The sequence below is a fragment of the Serinus canaria genome, chromosome 2, assembly GCF_022539315.1.
Source record: "Serinus canaria isolate serCan28SL12 chromosome 2, serCan2020, whole genome shotgun sequence".
NCBI classification, from domain to species: domain Eukaryota; kingdom Metazoa; phylum Chordata; class Aves; order Passeriformes; family Fringillidae; genus Serinus; species Serinus canaria.
The window spans coordinates 19,063,693-19,081,707 of NC_066315.1; the positions used below are offsets into that span (position 1 = coordinate 19,063,693).

General features: G+C 36.0%; 1 protein-coding gene across 4 annotated transcripts in view; it reads left to right on the forward strand.

Annotated features, from left to right (window-relative positions):
* NEBL (nebulette) overlaps window positions 1-18,015 on the forward strand; it is a 249,483-nt gene that overhangs the window by 194,310 nt on the left and 37,158 nt on the right. For 3 of the 4 annotated variants that reach the window (XM_050971276.1, XM_050971278.1, XM_050971277.1), the window contains 10 exons: window positions 1,390-1,497; window positions 2,420-2,530; window positions 5,196-5,306; window positions 7,050-7,160; window positions 7,810-7,920; window positions 8,787-8,891; window positions 12,000-12,092; window positions 15,244-15,336; window positions 15,749-15,840; window positions 17,788-17,881. The exons of the other annotated variant lie outside the window; for it this stretch is intronic. In XM_050971276.1, coding sequence (XP_050827233.1) covers window positions 1,390-1,497; window positions 2,420-2,530; window positions 5,196-5,306; window positions 7,050-7,160; window positions 7,810-7,920; window positions 8,787-8,891; window positions 12,000-12,092; window positions 15,244-15,336; window positions 15,749-15,840; window positions 17,788-17,881 — 1,029 coding nt within the window. The remainder of the gene's footprint in view (window positions 1-1,389; window positions 1,498-2,419; window positions 2,531-5,195; window positions 5,307-7,049; window positions 7,161-7,809; window positions 7,921-8,786; window positions 8,892-11,999; window positions 12,093-15,243; window positions 15,337-15,748; window positions 15,841-17,787; window positions 17,882-18,015) is intronic. 4 annotated transcript variants of the gene reach the window in all.

Below are 18,015 nucleotides of genomic sequence, written 5' to 3' on the forward strand. Positions count from 1 at the left end.
AATATTTTCTGTAGGAATGTACAAAAGCTATTTTTTATCACATCCTTTTTTTTTAAAATTAATTTTCATCACAATGTTTTATATTTACATTTGGTAGAACTCCCCAGTTTGTAGGACTAAAATATAGTTTCTCCTATGTTTTTTCTTTCACAATTATTTTAAATAGTATTTTAATTCCAAAACATTCTGAACTTTGCCTATGAAAAAAATTTTGGAATTTTTTTTGTTTCAGTATGAATAGAAGAAATCATTTAAGCAAAGCAATTGTTTCTATAGTTTCAGCCCAGACCTGCAGAACAAATCCATTTCAAAGAAAATGCAGTGCCTCAAAGTCAGGGGTACACAACCCCAAATGAACACATCTTGCAAAGAGAGAAATGCAGTGTTTTAACAGTGATTAAATCATGCACAAAGCCACATAATAGATTTCAGTGATGTACAGTGCATATTCAATCAGAAGCACCCCAGGGGGAGAGAGGAGAGTGTTTTTGCAGGACCCAAGCCTAATGCAGAAGCCTGACAGGGAAAGAGAAATTCAGACACTGCTATTTTTGAAGAGACATAGAAATTAACATTACATTACTCACTATAAGTGTAATATTTTGATTTGTAGCTGTTTGCTTTCCTTTATGGCTTGTGTAGACTATTCCATCATGCCCCATGCTGACTGATGGAGATAAGTAATGTGTTTGCCAGTCTTAATCAAAAGAGTGTGAATGAAGGAGTTGAGAAGGCTTCTCCAGGTTTCCAAACAAAGTGTATTTCCTTTGTGAGCTAGCATAAAGGAATAAGTTGATGTCTTAACCCTGTGTCCTTCACTGTGATTTTGCTGCCAGCTCTAAGGTCATGGTCCCTGGTGGATGTGAGGGGAGTGTTGGTGCAGGACAGGGCCCTACCAAAGCAGTAGTTTTCCTTCCCTTCTCCTTCCTACAGGTACAAACAAAAGTGCCCTGGAGAGTGGTGCTTCTGAGCCTGGAACTAAGATCTGTGGGGCCTGGCTGTGAAACAGATTTTTTTTGTTGATACAGTAAATGTTTTGTTTTATGGAAACAGCAGGGGATCCTATTAGAAAGCTGCCAGGTGTTCAGACATAGGTCATTTGGCCAAACCCATGCAATTACTTTAAGGATTGTACTTACTTTAAGGATGCTCCTTATTCCTGTTGTCTTCAAAGTTCACAATTTCTAGTTCTGAATTGTGTAGAAAGGGAATAAATGACTCCAAAACATGTTGCCTTATCTAACTGCCCAACAGGTTAAGTTTGGGAGAAGTCTTCCAAATCAAAACATCTAAGGAGTATGGCTAAGACAGGATTTGTTTCTTGCCAAGGCAAGCTATCAGATCTCATATTCTCTCAGCTGTTAACAGACTTTATTTTAATTTTACTAGGTCAAGTACAAAGAAAATTATGAAAAATCCAAAGGCAGATCAATGCTGGAGTTTGTGGATACACCAATGTATCAAGTTTCAAAGGAGGCTCAAAAGATGCAAAGTGAGGTAAGTAAAAATGTACTTTTTGAACAAGTAAAATTTAGATCAACAGAGAGGTTAACAGACATCTTGCACTCAGGTTAAGAAAATGTACGAAGCAGAGAGTAAATTGTGGATGGTAGAGTTATACTGAGTAGTTATCTCTGCTATTCTGTAGTTCAGTTCTTATGAATTTGTTTTTTTCTCAAAAGGCCCTTGGTACTACCAGTACACACACATCATTTAATTGAGAAGAAGCTCAATAGGTCATCTAGACCAGAGATTAATAACTTTTAAAATTTTCACTTGAATTCCATCTTTAGGGAGGGATGGTTCTCATGTGGGAGGAAGTGAAGCCACAAAATCCAGTCCAACCCCATGATTTAGCTGAAACATCCTTCTACCTTTCCAGCTTGGGAAACTCATCAAGGAGGAAGGACTGTTCCCAGGCTCCAGAACAGCACTGGCTGTCTTATATCAGGCCATGTTTTTCTAGCTTTTTTAAAAAATGATGGAGATTTTGTGACTTCCCAGACAATCTAGTCCAGTGCATTACCATCCATCCTGAGTGAGATGGATGCACCTGTGTCCCCATGCTGCAGTTTGCTTCCATTAGTTTTGCTGTGTCATGGAAAACAGATGATCTCAGCCTCTTGGTAGAAACTTCAATGAGTTTTAAGCCATTACCTTGTGTGCCATTTGTCTTCTCTGTTCCCTACCAGGAAAACTGTTTCTTTCAGGTTCAACATCCTCTTTGGACATACTGTATGCATATTTTTGTCTAGATTGTATCTGTTTGTATACATAAACTAGATAATGAAATGCATAATGAGTTGCTCATTAGTGTGAAATATAATTTATGGGTCTGGATCTGTTTACAATATCTCTCCTGAAATGTGCTTGGCATTGCATGTGTATGTACCACTAATTGTTGGTTTTGCTACGATAGAAAACGTACCGCAGAGATTTTGAAGAAGGGATCAAGGGAAAACCTTCACTGGACTTAGACAAGACCCCAGAGTTCCTGCATATAAAACAAGTCACTAATCTTTTGAAAGAGGTAAAGGATTTTTTTTTTCAGTTGTTAGGTTGTAAATGAGCAATAAGAAGCATCAATACAAGCTGCTGAGTGCTGAATAACTTAAAGTTTTCTTGACAGCTTCATACAAGTCACTTCACAAGTAAAAATTCCTTCACATCCTTTTGTATTCTGAAGAGTCCTGTAGCAAGGAAATTATAAAGCTCAGCACACCTGAACCAGACTATCACTTCTCTTTTCTGATAGATAAAGGGGTGGAAGGAAGGATTTCCATTGGTGTCCAAATGACAGGTTTTCCTTTTGAGTAATTATTTCACATTTATAGTATACTGTTGTGGTTATACAGATGCCTTGAACTGCATAGAGTCAGTTATAACTAAATTTATTAAAATAATTGTCTATCATACATGTTATAGATGATAGACAATTCTATCATCCCTAGACCAACATTCCATAATAGAGCTGTGATATTACATAACTGCTTTAGTCCATTTTGTTAGAAGGTACAGGTTTTCTGTATGCCTGCTGTTTCCTTCAGATTTGTGAAGTGTTCTTCATTTGTATGTGTCACTAAAAATGAATTTTTTTTTCCATAACTGAGACTCCTTCTACCTTTTGGTATTTTTATATTGTTATTTAAAACTGATTTTATGTTAGGTTTTGAGTATTGTTTCACCAAATTTAGAAGAGCTAGAAATGCTAGAAGAGAAGAGCAGTGCTACCAGATATTCTGCCTTTGAATCTGGAAGCCAATACAAATGCTTTGTATTTATGGTATTAAGAATAGATTTTTTTTTTTTGTCAAAACCAATAAAGCACATTAGAAATAAAAATCCTTGAACTTTGTTCCTTTCCTTGTTCTTTATACAACATATTCCAGTCCATGCTAGATTTCATATGGTTAAAGAAAAAAATTCTTTTATGATATTCCTTTATAGTTCATCCTCTAATAAATAATTTATTCTGATAAGTCTGACTGTCAGGTAGGCAGGTCTCAAGTTAGGTCTGTTTAGTGCAGTGGCCTTCTGTGGTACATCTCATATATGCCTTCTCACTAGGGAAAAATACAAATCAGGCTGTCATCTCATTCAGATCATCTTGCTGCTCACCAATGCCCAAAGAAGTGGGTACTGTATGCACGGTTATGTCGTGTGCTCTACATGTTCATCCCTGAAATTTTGATGTTGTGCCCCTCCTTAGTGCTTTATGCATTAAGATGTTCTCTACTTCTGGCCTCATCAAGTTTTATGCCTACTTATTCAGGGAGTAAACCTTGCCTGTAAGTCAAAGGGAAATGAGAAAATGAAAATGGTATTTCCATTAATGCTTAACTGCATGAATTTCTGATGATTTTATATCCATGTTCAAGGAATGTATTCCAAACCCAAAGATTACCTAGGTAAAATTAAATCTTATCTTTCATGATTCAGAAAAATTATATATTTCTTCATAGTCAAGGATGTAGCTCAGTGTTTTTCCATAAAGGTTCATAATCAACTTTGAATAGATACTGCATGAAACAAGAAAAACCTGGAGTTAAAAATTAATTAATTGTTCAATCACCTCTTTTTTTTTTCCCCAAATGTCAGCCATGTTCCAGCTTCATCTGTTGACTTCCCACTGTAGAGAATTCTGGAAATATTTCACATTTAATAGCAATACAAACTTTCTTCTCTGAGACCACATTTACAACTCCTTCAGAAGAGATAGCTGAATTAAATAGTTCAGAGTTAAATAGTTCTAAATTAGATGAAATTTTTTCCTGCTTGTTGTGGGACATGGTTCTGTTGATCAAGAAAAGCATCTTTAAAAATATCTGGTTTCCTTTTACTTAAATAAAGAGCTTATGGGGAGATCAAGGTGCTCACTGCTGCTTATCAAACTTAATATGTAATTAGGAGTATTAATTCATGTCTATGTAAATTATTCTGATAAATATTTTGTGCAATGTTCTAATTTCTTTGCCCAAAAAAGGCTAACCCTTATCTGGAGATGTGAAGAGTAATTAAAAATCCTTACAAAACGTAAAGATCTTGAACTTCAGTAGGCTTACATCAGCTCTCTAGGAGCTGGAAGAGCAAAAAGAACCAAATGTCTGTGGGCAGGTTCTGGTGTGCTTTGAATTTCATAGTGAATATTTGAGTACTCTGGAGGCTGCAGTTGCTGAATGTTGGTAGGTCATAGCAGTGCAGGGTCTAGGAGGCACAGGAGTGATTTGGTAGGAATATTGCTTCTGGATTTTAATTTATCAAGAGGTTGTTTTAACAGATCCTAGTGTGGTGTTTAGGGAATCCATCCTGATTGGGATGCCATTAATGGAACTGAGGTAAAAACCACAGTGCTGCTGGTCTGCAGAAAGAAAATGCTTCTGCAGTGAAAAATATCTGTCCAGAGACAGACAAGGCCCCTAAACAGTGTGCTGGTGCTGTATAGGACACAGCTGGTTTTCAAGAGCACAAAAAAATAGATGACGACATTGAAATCTTTTTACTTTTTTAAACATTGTTCCTTTGCATTTCACAATTTCCAATTCTATTTCAAGTCTGAAATCTTTGCTTCAGCTAATTCATATTTCATAGAAATTTCAAAGAGACTCTTCAGATGTTTAATAAGTGGCATTTCTTTTCAAGATCTCACACAAAATAAGAAGTGGTGAAATCTCTCTCTTTTTTTTTTTCATCCTTAGAAAGAGTATCGAAAAGATTTGGAAGAAGGGATGAAAGGGAAAGGAATGACAGTGTTTGAAGATACACCAGATTTGATTAGAGTGAAAAATGCAGCTCAGATACTAAATGAGGTATGTTATCCTAGTCAAGGTTATTAATATCACAGAAGGTTCACTTTGTGTTAAACTCAAAAGCTTTTTTTTTTTTTACATAATCTACAATGAAATATGTAAGTATTGAAACTAAGGCTATTTCTGTTTTACTTGAAAAATATAGTGAAACTCTGGATAAAAACCAGTGCAGAACAGATAAATCAGATTTTCAGGCAAATAAAAAAATCATTGGAGATTGTTAGTGGGGTCAGTATATCCAGCATTTAGAGCTGAGCACATGAGTTTGGGTGGTCTTCCAGACATCCAAGGCTATCTCTGGAAAGCAACAGAGAGGCTGGAGGGTGTAGGGAGGGAAGAGGGAAGGCAAAGCTCATGCTTCATGTTATGCCTGGGGGGAATAATTTCAGAGTTTAAAAAAAAAAAAAAAAAAATAATATAAATATATATATATCAGAGGCAAATATATATATATATATACATATATATATATATACACACACATATAAACACAAATGCACATACACACACATATATCCATAAAAAACAGAGGGAATGCCATGGGTAGGGCCAGTTTGACCACTGTAAAGAAGTGCAGGAACCTATAGCTGTAACTCCTGGGATTATCTTTTCCTTGGTGTTTAATGCAATATGAAGCTTAGAGGAAACATCTGCCATCCCACCTTTAGCAGAGAGCAATTGAGGGATGATGTATTCTTAGAGGTTAATTTACAATTCTTGCAAAAAAACATAGTTTGTGAAGTAGAGGGCTGTTTTATCACCTTTATTTCCACATCAGTGGGACAGAGATGGAAGACTGAAAATCTTTTTGCTCATGTTCTTGTTAGTGATCAAACCATTGTATTGAATACAAACACATATTCCTTTTTTTCCTAACTAATGCACAAACGAAAAGTAATTAACAGAAAAGCAGAAGAGGCATTTAAAAATTATATCTATTGTATGCATTTACTTTGAAAAAGAAGGATTTTCCACAGGCAAAGATTACCTAGAATAGAAAAAAGAATGATTATTAATACAGCAGTAAAGGTAGAAATAGCAAAGGTTGAGAATATTTTTCTTATAAAAAAAATCTACAACAATTGTATACAATATTTCCATATTGCTTTTTAGTATAATTTGCTGATGAACCAGGAGCATATCCTTGCTTAGATAAGCTAAAGATGAAATATTAATTTTGTTTTCAGGTTATTGGTTATTTATAATTTATGTTGTGAGGAAAAAGCAGCAATCACAGATGAGAACTGCCACTTGCCTAATGGCTATGGTTCAGGAAGGACCTATTAAATGGATAAATTACAACTTCCTGATCTGGAAGTTCACTGGAAGCAGTTCTGTATGGTATTAAATTTCTAACATGTAGTCTTGTCATAAATAAAATATTTTCTTAAAAGAAAAATGTGTTTCAGTTAGACTGGCACCAAGGACAGACTTATTGCACCATGTTCTGCAGAGCTCAACTTCCCCTTTACTTTGGAGGATAACTGTAGCAAGCTGCATGGGCTAATTTCCTCCCACCCTCTGCCACATAAAAATTCATTAATAGAGATTTGTCCATTCATTGAAAATCTGCTAAAAGTTTTCCTACTTCAGTTTGTTTTTTACAGCTCACCAAGAGTCTTGAGAACTGTGACTCTTGCAAGTTTTGATTGACTAAATCCTAAATTTGAGTGTCTTGTGGCAAAAATCTACTTGAAACTCTCTGAATTTTGTGGATATCATATATAAATTCTGTCTTCACAGAGGCAATACAAGAAAGACCTGGAAACTGAGATTAAAGGGAAAGGCATGGAAGTTGGTCCAGATACACCCGAGATAAGACGAGCCAAGAAAGCTTCTGAAATTGCAAGCATGGTCAGTGCCGCTCCTGGGGGGAGCTTTCCTTTTGACAGAATGCAACAAATTATTGTGGCTGAGAATTCCAGGTGGTGACCAATCTAGGCAGTCCTGAAAACACAGGATTTCTCTAAATAGCTAATCCATTGAGCTGCAAAGAGTTGAACAGTTGCACAATCAGTGTAAGGGGGGAAGTTAAGACTTCCCAGAGCTTAGACCTTCCTATCACCTTCTGCAGGTTGTGCTTGTTCCTGGCCTGGGGTGTGCTTGGTCACTGTGGGCCCTGCTGCTTTTAGGTCTAAGAGGCTACTTATTTAGGTAGGACCAAGTGAGAAACAGTTAGAGGGATGCTAAAGCATTATGACCTCAGTCTCTTGCATGGCCCAGCAGATGGAGAAATTCTCACTTTGACTGTGGCTGCCAAAACTGCAGAGACAGATGTGAAAGGCTGCATTGGATTTGAAGTGAGCAGTCTATTATAGTTTTTTAACCCTCAGCAACTACAATGTAGGAAATGCATGGATAGATTCTACAAAACTAGTACTGTTGAAACCTTAATTAGTTGGTGGTTTATGAATGCTGGTCAGTGAAATTGCACAGATTAAATTGGGAAAAATTTAAGAATTTTGCTGTCAGCTGTGACTATTTCCAATGCTGTTCTTTTCAGAAAGAATACAAGAAAGACTTGGAGAATGAAATCAAAGGAAAGGGAATGGAAGTAGGTACAGATACCCTTGATATACAACGAGCCAAAAAAGCTTCTGAAATTTTCAGCCAGGTGAGTACAGAATTAATTGCTTTAGGATTACTTTGAAAGTAAAACACAGTGAGATGTTAAAAACATGAAATCCTCTTGAACATTCTTGAGCTAAAAAAAGCAAGCACTGCACAATAAAAATATTAAATTGAACAAATTGAATAATTTATTTTTATAGTGTGACTAGTACTATGAGAATAGCTTTGAAGACAGAATCGAAAGAGAGTTGTAATATTAACTTTTTTTCCTTACCATTTATTTTTTTCTTCAGAAGGAATATAAAAAGGATCTGGGGACCAACATTATAGAAAAAGGGATGCAAGTTGGTCCATGTATTCCAGAAATACAGTGGGTCAAAGGGGCTTCAGAAGTAGCAAGCCAAGTAGACATAGTCAAAAGCTGAATGTTTTGGTTCTGTGTAACAATGACTGCTTGACCTACTCTGCTCAAAATACTTCTCTAGCTCTGTAGAGGCTTTCGTAGCAAGACTAAATTAATTTACATGAAGTGAAATGTCTTAACTGCCTGATTCTTACTTGTATTTAGGCCTGTTATACCCTGTAAATTAAATTTAATTATTTACATCTACCTGTAGTTCTTTTCACATTACCTAATCACCTAATGTTACGTCATGTACGTCCTGGCAGTGAGGTCAAGATGTGTATGAGGATACATTATGTGGGAAGGTATGTTATGTATGAGGATATGTTATATATAGCTATATATGTTTTAGTGTGGGGGCAGACAGTGATAACAGTATCATGGAGAATACAGGTTTAAGTAAATACTGGACAGGGATGAGGAAGCGCATCAGCAGTAAGCATCTTTTGTGCAGTTTGGATATCTTGAGCCCAAAAAACATAGACATGTAAAAATTATTTTTCCAGAAAATGTACAAAGATGAAGCAGAGAAGATGCTCTGTAACTATTCTGCTGTCCCAGACACTCCTGAGATGGAGAGGATAAGAAGTACTCAGAAAAACATCAGTTCAGTGAGTAATAGTGCTTCTCTCTTTGCTTGTAACTTTTCAGATATTTTTTAGTTTAAATAGGCTCTCTTGTGCCACAGCACAAAATAGGGAACTTATGAGTAGGTGTCCTTTGAACCATTTCCATAATTTTCCTGGCAAAGCTGTATCGCTCATTTCTTTCAGTAAAAATAATATCCAGCTTTTCTAGGTGCAACACTGTTATTTTGAATTTCTAAACCACTTATACCACCTTGCCAAGCCACAGTTATTTTTATATGAAGATTTTTTTTCTTTTTCCATCAAACCCCAAAAAGTACTTTATTTAAAAGAGAAAAAAAAAAATCTTAGGCTTCTTACTGCACATATAAGATTTTTCATCTGTTTCTTATCACATGTATTGAGCATCAAGATTGGGGTATAAAATTAGAACAGATCAAATTTCAAAAATATATGTACATATAATGATTTTATATTACACTGGGTATATTTTTAAATTTTACGCTAGATTTAAATTTCAGTTTATCCCTAAATATAAATTATGAGCTTAGGTTTCTAAAATTGCTCAGTTTGGGATATATTAAGTTTCACTTCCTCTTTGGGGCTATTAATGCTGCTGTTTGTAATTCTGCCATTGCTTGTAATATATCAGAGAAGAGGAGTAAATCTGGCCTCCAGAACAAAAGGCCAGTCAGTGGCTGGTTTTTATGGCAGACTAAGTAATACTAAAAAAGCCAATGATTTGAGAGAAAGTAATATAAGATACTTAAATATTTTTAGTATTATCTGACACACTTGTTCCTTAACTTAGAGATATCCTCAGCTTCTCCCGCTCTCAGAAGTAACTGAGTAAACTCAGTTTCTCCCAGAGGTGTTTGCCTGCAGCTCCCCTGGACAGCTGAGGCTCCTGCAGGGGAGGGAGAGCCAAGGAGAGTCCTCTCTGAGCCTGCTCCAGGTTGTGGTCATCCCCAGCCATCACCTGCCCTTTTTCTTCCTTTGAATTGAGGACAGCTGAAAGCTGCATCTTTCTAGAAGGAGCTCTTGACAGGCCCCCTGGCCCAATTTTGCTTCCTGTCTCCTGTTGGCTCCTGGTTCTGAATGCTGCCCTGCAGCATAGTGTGAGGTGGTTATCCCCATTTCTCATGTCACTGGTGTCCTATCAGTCTGAAACTCCCTGGAACAGAGGCATCCAAGCCCTGTGATCTGCTTTCCTCCCTGATAGCTTTTGATGAAGTCCTCAGGTAGGCCAATGGCTCTGGCAGTGTGGACTCACTAACACTTAGGTACCAGGCTTAATTAGGGTAGCTATCACCTCTTAGTTCAGCCTTGGCAAGGCTCTGATGCATCTGAACCCCTTGCAGCCCTGTAGGCCAGTCTGAGCTTTCAGTGCCAAGGCTGACAACGATCCTCTTTGGTAGTGTTCCAGATAATAAGAAATAAAATGTTTTGTCTTCTAGGTGATTTGTGTTTGCTTTCTTTTTGTCTTTTCTTTTTGTCTTTTTCCTCTTGTGAGCTGGGCCTTCCAAATGTAGGAAAGATGTTTCCAGCAGTGATTGAAGTACCTTTTTTCTTCCTTCTCTGTGTTTTAGTCTTTCATCCTTCTGTGCAATTTAGATGATAAAGGCAAATTATTACTGGGTGAAGATGCAGTTGGAAATAGCCCAAATAGATAAAAAAACAATGACCCCTAATAATCTTACGATTTTTGGATTTTGTCTCAAGTATTTTTCTGCCTTAAGGGACAAAAAGTAACAACTAGCTCTGCAGATAAGATAGTTGCTGCTTTTAGCTCACTAGCTCATTTAGCAGATGATTTGTAAAAGGATATTTACTTCACAGTCATCTCTTTCATAGAAGAATTCCTGTCTCCAACATATTTTACCAATCCTTCCTTGGTAGAGGAGAAAAATATATTGTGTAGTCCAGTCCACAATATAGATCTTTCTAACTGACATGATGCAGGAGAAGAATTTTCAAGTTCTTCCTCATTAACTGTCTCTGTTATCACATGGTAAAACAAAATTCTGGATTGTTAAAGGTTTTCTGACTATTTAAAATAATAGTTGCAGACATTGACTCTTCTCTAGGATATTTGGGAGTAGTATGCATCCCAGGCTGTGGAGGACTTCAAGGAAGTCAGAGGAATTAATCAAGAATGATGTTTTTATTGTTCAAGGTTTGTTGATAGGAAAAATTAAATAAATATTGATTTAAGAAAGGCAGAAATACTAAATGACAAAGATTAATTTTATTAACTCAAGGATCAGACTTGTTTTTTACATTAATGGACTGGAAATACTTGCTAGAGTGGCAACAGCTGTGACACCAAATACTGAAAATCCAGTAAAACTTCTTTAGGAGCTGTGCAGCTTGAGCTGGTGCTCCATGGTTATTTAAATTGTAACCATTCTTGGAACTTGTGGGCAGTTATTTACTGTCTCTTTCAGCAACTTCAAATGATCAATTATACTGATGTGCTTTGTGTTTATCCTTTACTGAAACAATTGAAATAAAATTATATAAACAGCATGAGTATCTTTTAAGAAGTGAGTTTTGGTTTTAGATACAGTCCTCAGTTTTCTGGCTTGAACCTAGGAGTGAAAAATTGCATGACTTGGATTGTTGCTCTGGTTTGTTATGGTTATTTTTCCATGAATATTTCAATTTTCTAGTTTGTTAGCTTAGAAATAGTAGTAATGTCTGTTCACTTCTCACAGTATTTTAAGATCTGAAGACTACAAAAACCAAATCAAATCCTGCATGTACATGTACCTTCTATGACATTGAAATGAATGAAATTACTCAAGCATAAAGTTACATTTGTAAAACTTTATACGTTATTATATAAATTTTAATATTTTTTTCCGAATTTAAATATGTTATTGCAAATACTTTAAAATACTGAGATCAGTTTAAAGGATGAGAATATATTATCTGGGTTACAGCTGAAAACAATGTTATTGTAGTTATTGACAATTAGTCTTATTTATGACAAATTAAAGTATTTGCTTTCTTAGCAAGATTTATAGTCAGACCAATTTGGAACTTGGAAAATTGCCTAGCCCTTTTATAAGAACTAGCATTTGCATTGCTAACAGTCTCATAATTATCTTTTCTTTTGGGGAAATGAAGGTATTTTATAAGAAGGAAGTAGGAGCTGGCACAGCTGTAAAAGATACTCCAGAGATTGAAAGAGTAAAGAAAAATCAACAGAATATTAGTTCGGTAAGTGCTATTAACATAAATTATTCTTATGTGAGTAAAAGGTGGAGCAGCTTTTTTTTTTTTTTTCTTACCATCTTGTTTACTAAAAAGTTCTTCATTTTCATATCACACATCTCATTCAAATAGTTGTCCACTGGATTTTGGATACAGAGCTCTACTGTAGCACAGCTAGAACTCCCCTCTGCTGAAGTACTTCTGTGTCCAAAAATAGAGATTCTAACTGAAGCATTAAGAAAAATAAGAAAATATTTTAACTAATTATTTGAGGAAGGTGTTTTCTCTCTCAGGAGTGAGAAATATGGGATGCTTTTCCCCATATGACATACAGAACAGCAGTTGTATTTGCAGGTTAGAAAAATACTATGTGACAAAAGAAAATCTGTCATGTTCTGTTAGGGACTGCATGCATTGCATAGGACTGGATACAGTTTGTACTTCAAGATGAGAAAAACTGTGTCCAGACTTCACCTGTGGGAAAAGGTGGAGAGTTGGATCTTCTTTATGTGCTGGAGGCAAGTTGATCTGTGGATCTGATGAGATGAGTTCTGAATTGATATTGTTTATCTAAGGATGCCCAATGTCTTTGGCACTTAATAAGGCAAATCAAAATAAAATATCAAAATTAATGTTTTCTTCAAGTAATTCATTATCTTCTGCTAAATATGTGGCAAAACTTGGAAAAAAACCTGAAAAGTGACTCCTAAGCAGCAAAACCCTTGTAACTATTAATAATTTCCTTGTTATATTTGGTATGGACTCAATTTTTATGTTTGTGATATGACTTTTCTAATTATTAGATTTTTTTTTAAGTAAAGTTTAAAAATAATGTATAGACATGATGCTATGTTGTGTTTAAGTATTAGTTAAAATATGAATTAGGGTCTCTGGACACCTATTCTCATAGAATTTTATTGTTTAGTGTTTAGTTAAACACCTAAATTTCCACCAAAGTAAGGTCAGTAGAGAACTTCCAAAAAATTTTGAAAAGCTCGTATTTTCCTTAAAATGTTTTTTCTACTCTATCCACTCACTATTCATCTTGTCATTTTGAGTCATTGTGCAAGCTATCATGTGTCTTAAACCCTGAAATAGTTGGATATTGGATGGTTTGGGAACAACAGCTGGCTGGGAAGCTGTTGATTTTCTTGATTTGAGGGTGTGGGGTTCTTTTTGTTTCTTTGTTTAGTCTTTTTGTTGTTATTTTGCTTTTAAATTTCCAATTACCACAGACATTCATTTCAAGAGTAGTCACACAGAAAGGAGAAGTCTTAGTCTAATGCTTTTTCACAACACATTTCAAAGTGAAATAGAAAAATAGTGTACACTGTTCTTGCTGTTTTAGAAATCCTAAATAGTGGTGGAGAGGGAAAAATGAAAGGATGATCAGTATGCTAGTAAACACATTTGAGGAAAAGACTACCAAGGGAAGTACAAAATGCATTAGTGGTGTAGTGGTACTATGTAAATAGCATGGCCTTTAACTTGCTAGTCTTTGTGTGGAGTTAATGTTTTACAAAGGTATTTTATTACATGTAGTGTACTTTAAATTACTTTAGTCTTGTATAATATTTATTAGAGGTGTAGCATGCCAAATTTAAAGGCAGTGTACAAGAATGTTTCAAATTACATGTCAGTGAGAGGGAAATTATATTGTGCAGTAAGAGGGAAATGGTATTGTGTAATTTACAGGAGTCCCAAAGGAAGGGTAAATTACACCAATTTTGAATCCATTAGATATAAATGTTTTACAGGTATTTTTGAATTTAGCCAGAATAGCTTGGGACAGCCTTAAAACTATTTTCTGTGCTAAACAAAACTAGTATGTGGGAGATGTGAAGCAAATTTGCACTGAAAGAGACACCAGGACACCAAAATAACACTTACAGTACAACCAACCACACAAAAAAGTCCATTGAATCATGCTCTGAAAGTGATCAGATTCTTCCAGATTACATATGTAGGAGGAAAACATAAGAATGGTGTTTTCAAAGCCTAAAATACAAGGTGGTGACAGCTCAATCCAAGGAGGTTGAGCTCATCTCACCTGTTGTGATGATTGGTTTGGAAGAATCCAAGATCTCACAGAGCTTTCAAAGCCAGCCACACACCCATGGGCTGCAGACTGAGAAGCTACAAATAACTAAGGACTTCTTAAAAACTTGTTTATATTGTGGGGCAGGCAGGATTGGGCACAGCACTGGGAAGAAGAAGTGCTTTGGGAGAATCTGTTTGTGTTTTTGTTAGTGGGAAATCTGTGAGGAAACCCCTGTGGTATGTCAGTCAATACCACAAAGCTGAGGTCTTATTAAAATTCAAGTAACAGACATTTTGAAGCATTTTAAGGATGAGTAGCACTGCCAATTCTTAAACTTACCTAATAGTCTCTATTAAAAGACCCTTTTTTCTAGTATTGCAGTGTTTTTGCCAGTCCTAAACTGTCTGGACTGTAATTTTCCATTCCCGGTCTGTACTTTGGGCTGGTTTGGTTTTATTTATTTATAAATTTCAGTCAAAACAGCTTCCAAGTATGAGCTTAGAGGAAAACAAGTTGTTTTGTCTGTGCTATGAAATTGGGCATTCTCCAGAAGTAACATGTCTTGAGAAGAGAGCTGAAAATTAAATGTTAGGAAAAAACAGTAAATATCTGACAGCACCTGCAAAGGCTTCAACAGTCTGGACAACTACATCCTCACCTGTGTGTCTCATGTGTTTTTAAAGAATTTCAGTGAGACTTTGAATCCATCTACCCTTTTAGGAGCACCTTGGTTTCTGAAATGGACTGGTAGAATCCATAGCAAGTTAATAGTAAGACCAAGTCATTTTCAGAGTGGTGTGGATCTCCAAGTAGTGCAGCACCCCTATTATGGTGAAAATAGCCACAATCCCATGTGATGTTTATTCCCACTGTTAAAGTTTTAGAATTGTTATAAGCACTCTCTGCTGCATTTCATCAAACAAGATACATCAGAGACCCTAGCAGACTGTTTTAGAAATGAAAGTATAACTGTTGCTTTTCAGGCCAATGGTGTTAGTAGATGTGGTCTAGTAGTACAGTATGGGTAAGGACAAGAGTATAAAGTGATAGATGTGTTTTAGTGCCTGTCTGTCTCTTCTTTAAATTGATAATAGTTTTGTAATATCTATTGTGCAGATTAAATACAAGGAGGAAATTCGGCGGGCAACAACCATTTCTGATCCACCTGAACTAAGGAGAGTTAAGGAAAACCAGAAGAATATCAGTAATGTGTGCCCCATTTTCATTTCTTGCACAATTCTCTCATATTAAATGTGCTTGTGTCTTGGTGGTTGTCTGTGGTGTTTGTGCTACTTTCTGTTTGTCCAAAAAGACCACTTGAATCAATTAATGGTAATAATTGATTATCATAATTATCATATTAATGATAATTCCTTAACCTTGCACTTTGATTTATAAAAATGAGAGTGAAGTATTCCTGTTGAAATAACAATTGTCTGTGTTTGAAATAGAAGAACTGCCAGAGGGTGAGTGCTAGGTATGGTGTGGGAAGATGGGATTGATTATTAAGGAATGGTACTTGCCATCCAAATGCAATGTGTTCTTCAGTGATGTCTAGCACACTTACAAATTTCTATTACTTGGAAATCTCTGTTCTAATATCTTCTGACATGTTTGCTAGGTGCAATACAAAGAACAGCTCTGCAAAGCTACACCCATGAGTGTCACCCCTGAGATGGAAAGAGTCAAGAGGAATCAAGAGAATGTCAGCATGGGAAGTTGCTATCCTTTAATACTTTGTGTAAATTTTGGGTGTGGAAGATGAAGTTCTGCATTCTGAAACAGTGCCTTTCCTTTAGTCTGGGGGAAACTAATGTAGTATAATGTGCTCAAATTCAAGTAATGGAATGACTTGAAAGTCTTCTCTTGGGAAGCAATTGTGAGAAGGCTTTGCTTGGTTTGGGAAATGACAGGTGAACCATTACATATTCTATTACTGAAATGGCTGCAATGCTTTGAGATGTTATGCTCTTCCTTGGATATTTGCAGAAAATCTTGACCTTTTTTTTTTTTAATGACAAAATATCTGTTTCCAGCTTTATTTTTTCTTCACTTTGTAAGAAATTAGCTACAGTCATGCTCAAACTTCTTCTCTCTTACCTGTCTTCTTCTGGTTCCTCAGTAACCTCCCCATCAGAATTTGGTATTTAATGGCTGAGATAACCATTTGCAGGGGTACAGAGAGGAAGGCAAGGACTGGAGCATGCTGCTGCCTTCCTGCACTGATGAAGTTGCACCCTGTGGATGAGTCCCTGAGACACCAGGCACTCTCCTCACTGAGAGCTGCCATCAGCAGCCGTGGGTCATGGGTCCACAAATAGCTACAGTGTTTCCCTGGGTGCTTTCTGCTGCATTCATCAAAATAATTTTGAGTCACAATTTTCAAGAATTCTCTCCCTCTAACTCAGCTTCTAGATTCCTGTTGATATATCCAGCTTTCCTGGAATGTATTCTGTTCAAAAGCTGCTTTCCCTTTTTCAAGCCAGTCTGTATAGTACTTCTACTCACACTGTGTTTGCTCTTCACCAATTTTTGTGTTGTGAAAATTTCACTGGAAAGTTTAAATTCTTTTCAAGTCACTGGAACAGCTTTGAGTGACGATTTGTTAACTTCAGCCATTTCTAGAAACATTAATTCTTGAATAGTCATTTTACTTTTATAAATGTTAATTTGCAAGTCCAATCCATTTAAAAGCTTACCATAGTTTTAGTAAGACATTAATTTTTCAATTGGAATACATTGGTGTGGACAGACCAAAATTCTGTTGTGCTGGAAGACAATTGCTTAAGCAATAGCTGCCTTACTGCCAGAGTGCACTGCAGAATTATGAGCATAATGTATCTGCACAGTTAATCTTATCACTTAAAACCAAGAGCTTGCTTTTGTATGGGAGCATTTATTTTACATAAAAATACATGAACTGGCATGAATTAATTGCCAGAATCTGTTACGAAATATTTACTGTATCTGACTTCCCAGCATGTGGGGCTAGAGTTAACCCTAGATTGCTTGGTCTGTCAATGCCACATCCAGTTCTGGTCTGCTTTAGCTCCTGATCCAGTCTGGGGTGTGCATTTGGTTAATGCAGTGTGTTTGGTTACAGAGTGGTGAGGGGGATATTCCTACAGTATGTTTAAATAAATGCATGGTGGAATTAGGTTGGAGTCAATTGGCACTTGTCTGATGTATTGCACTCTCTGTGTTTAATCACCTTTGAGTATGTAATATATAAAATTTAGAACATAGATGGAGATCTTATGGAATTTCTGTCTTGACAAATACGTATTTACAGTGAAACTTCCTGAAATTCAGTTTTTCATATGATCTGCTTGCCTCTACTGCATTTTATGTGGCTTAACCCAACTCCAAATATGAGTTATTTCTCTGTAGAGCCAAGGACCAGTCTGGTAAATGCCAAGATATTGTGTGTATACATGGGTGTATATCCACAGAAATGCATTGATAAACAGTCTGTACATAAAAATATTCAAGGTTATCTTTCAAAAATCAAGTCTTATAAACTTGAATAAACTTCAGATGCATTTTAGCTTTTCTGTTGTTTCCTGGATGACCTCTGAAGTCATGTATTTTTATATAAAAAAAGGATATACTGCTATACCTGAAATAGTATGAATATATATTTTATTCTGTTAAATAATAGGTTCACTACAGAGAGCAGCCTGGCAAAGCTACTGCTGTGAGTGTCACTCCTGAGATAGAGAGAGTCAGGAAGAATCAAGATAATATCAGCTCGGCAAGTTGTTTGAATCTTTTTGTCATTCAGATTTTTCAGTTGCTGTAGAAATATAAACATGGATATACTTTTTCTTTTACATTTGCTATGTCAAAGAAATCCAACTTCATCACTCACTGATGAGATATTGGTTT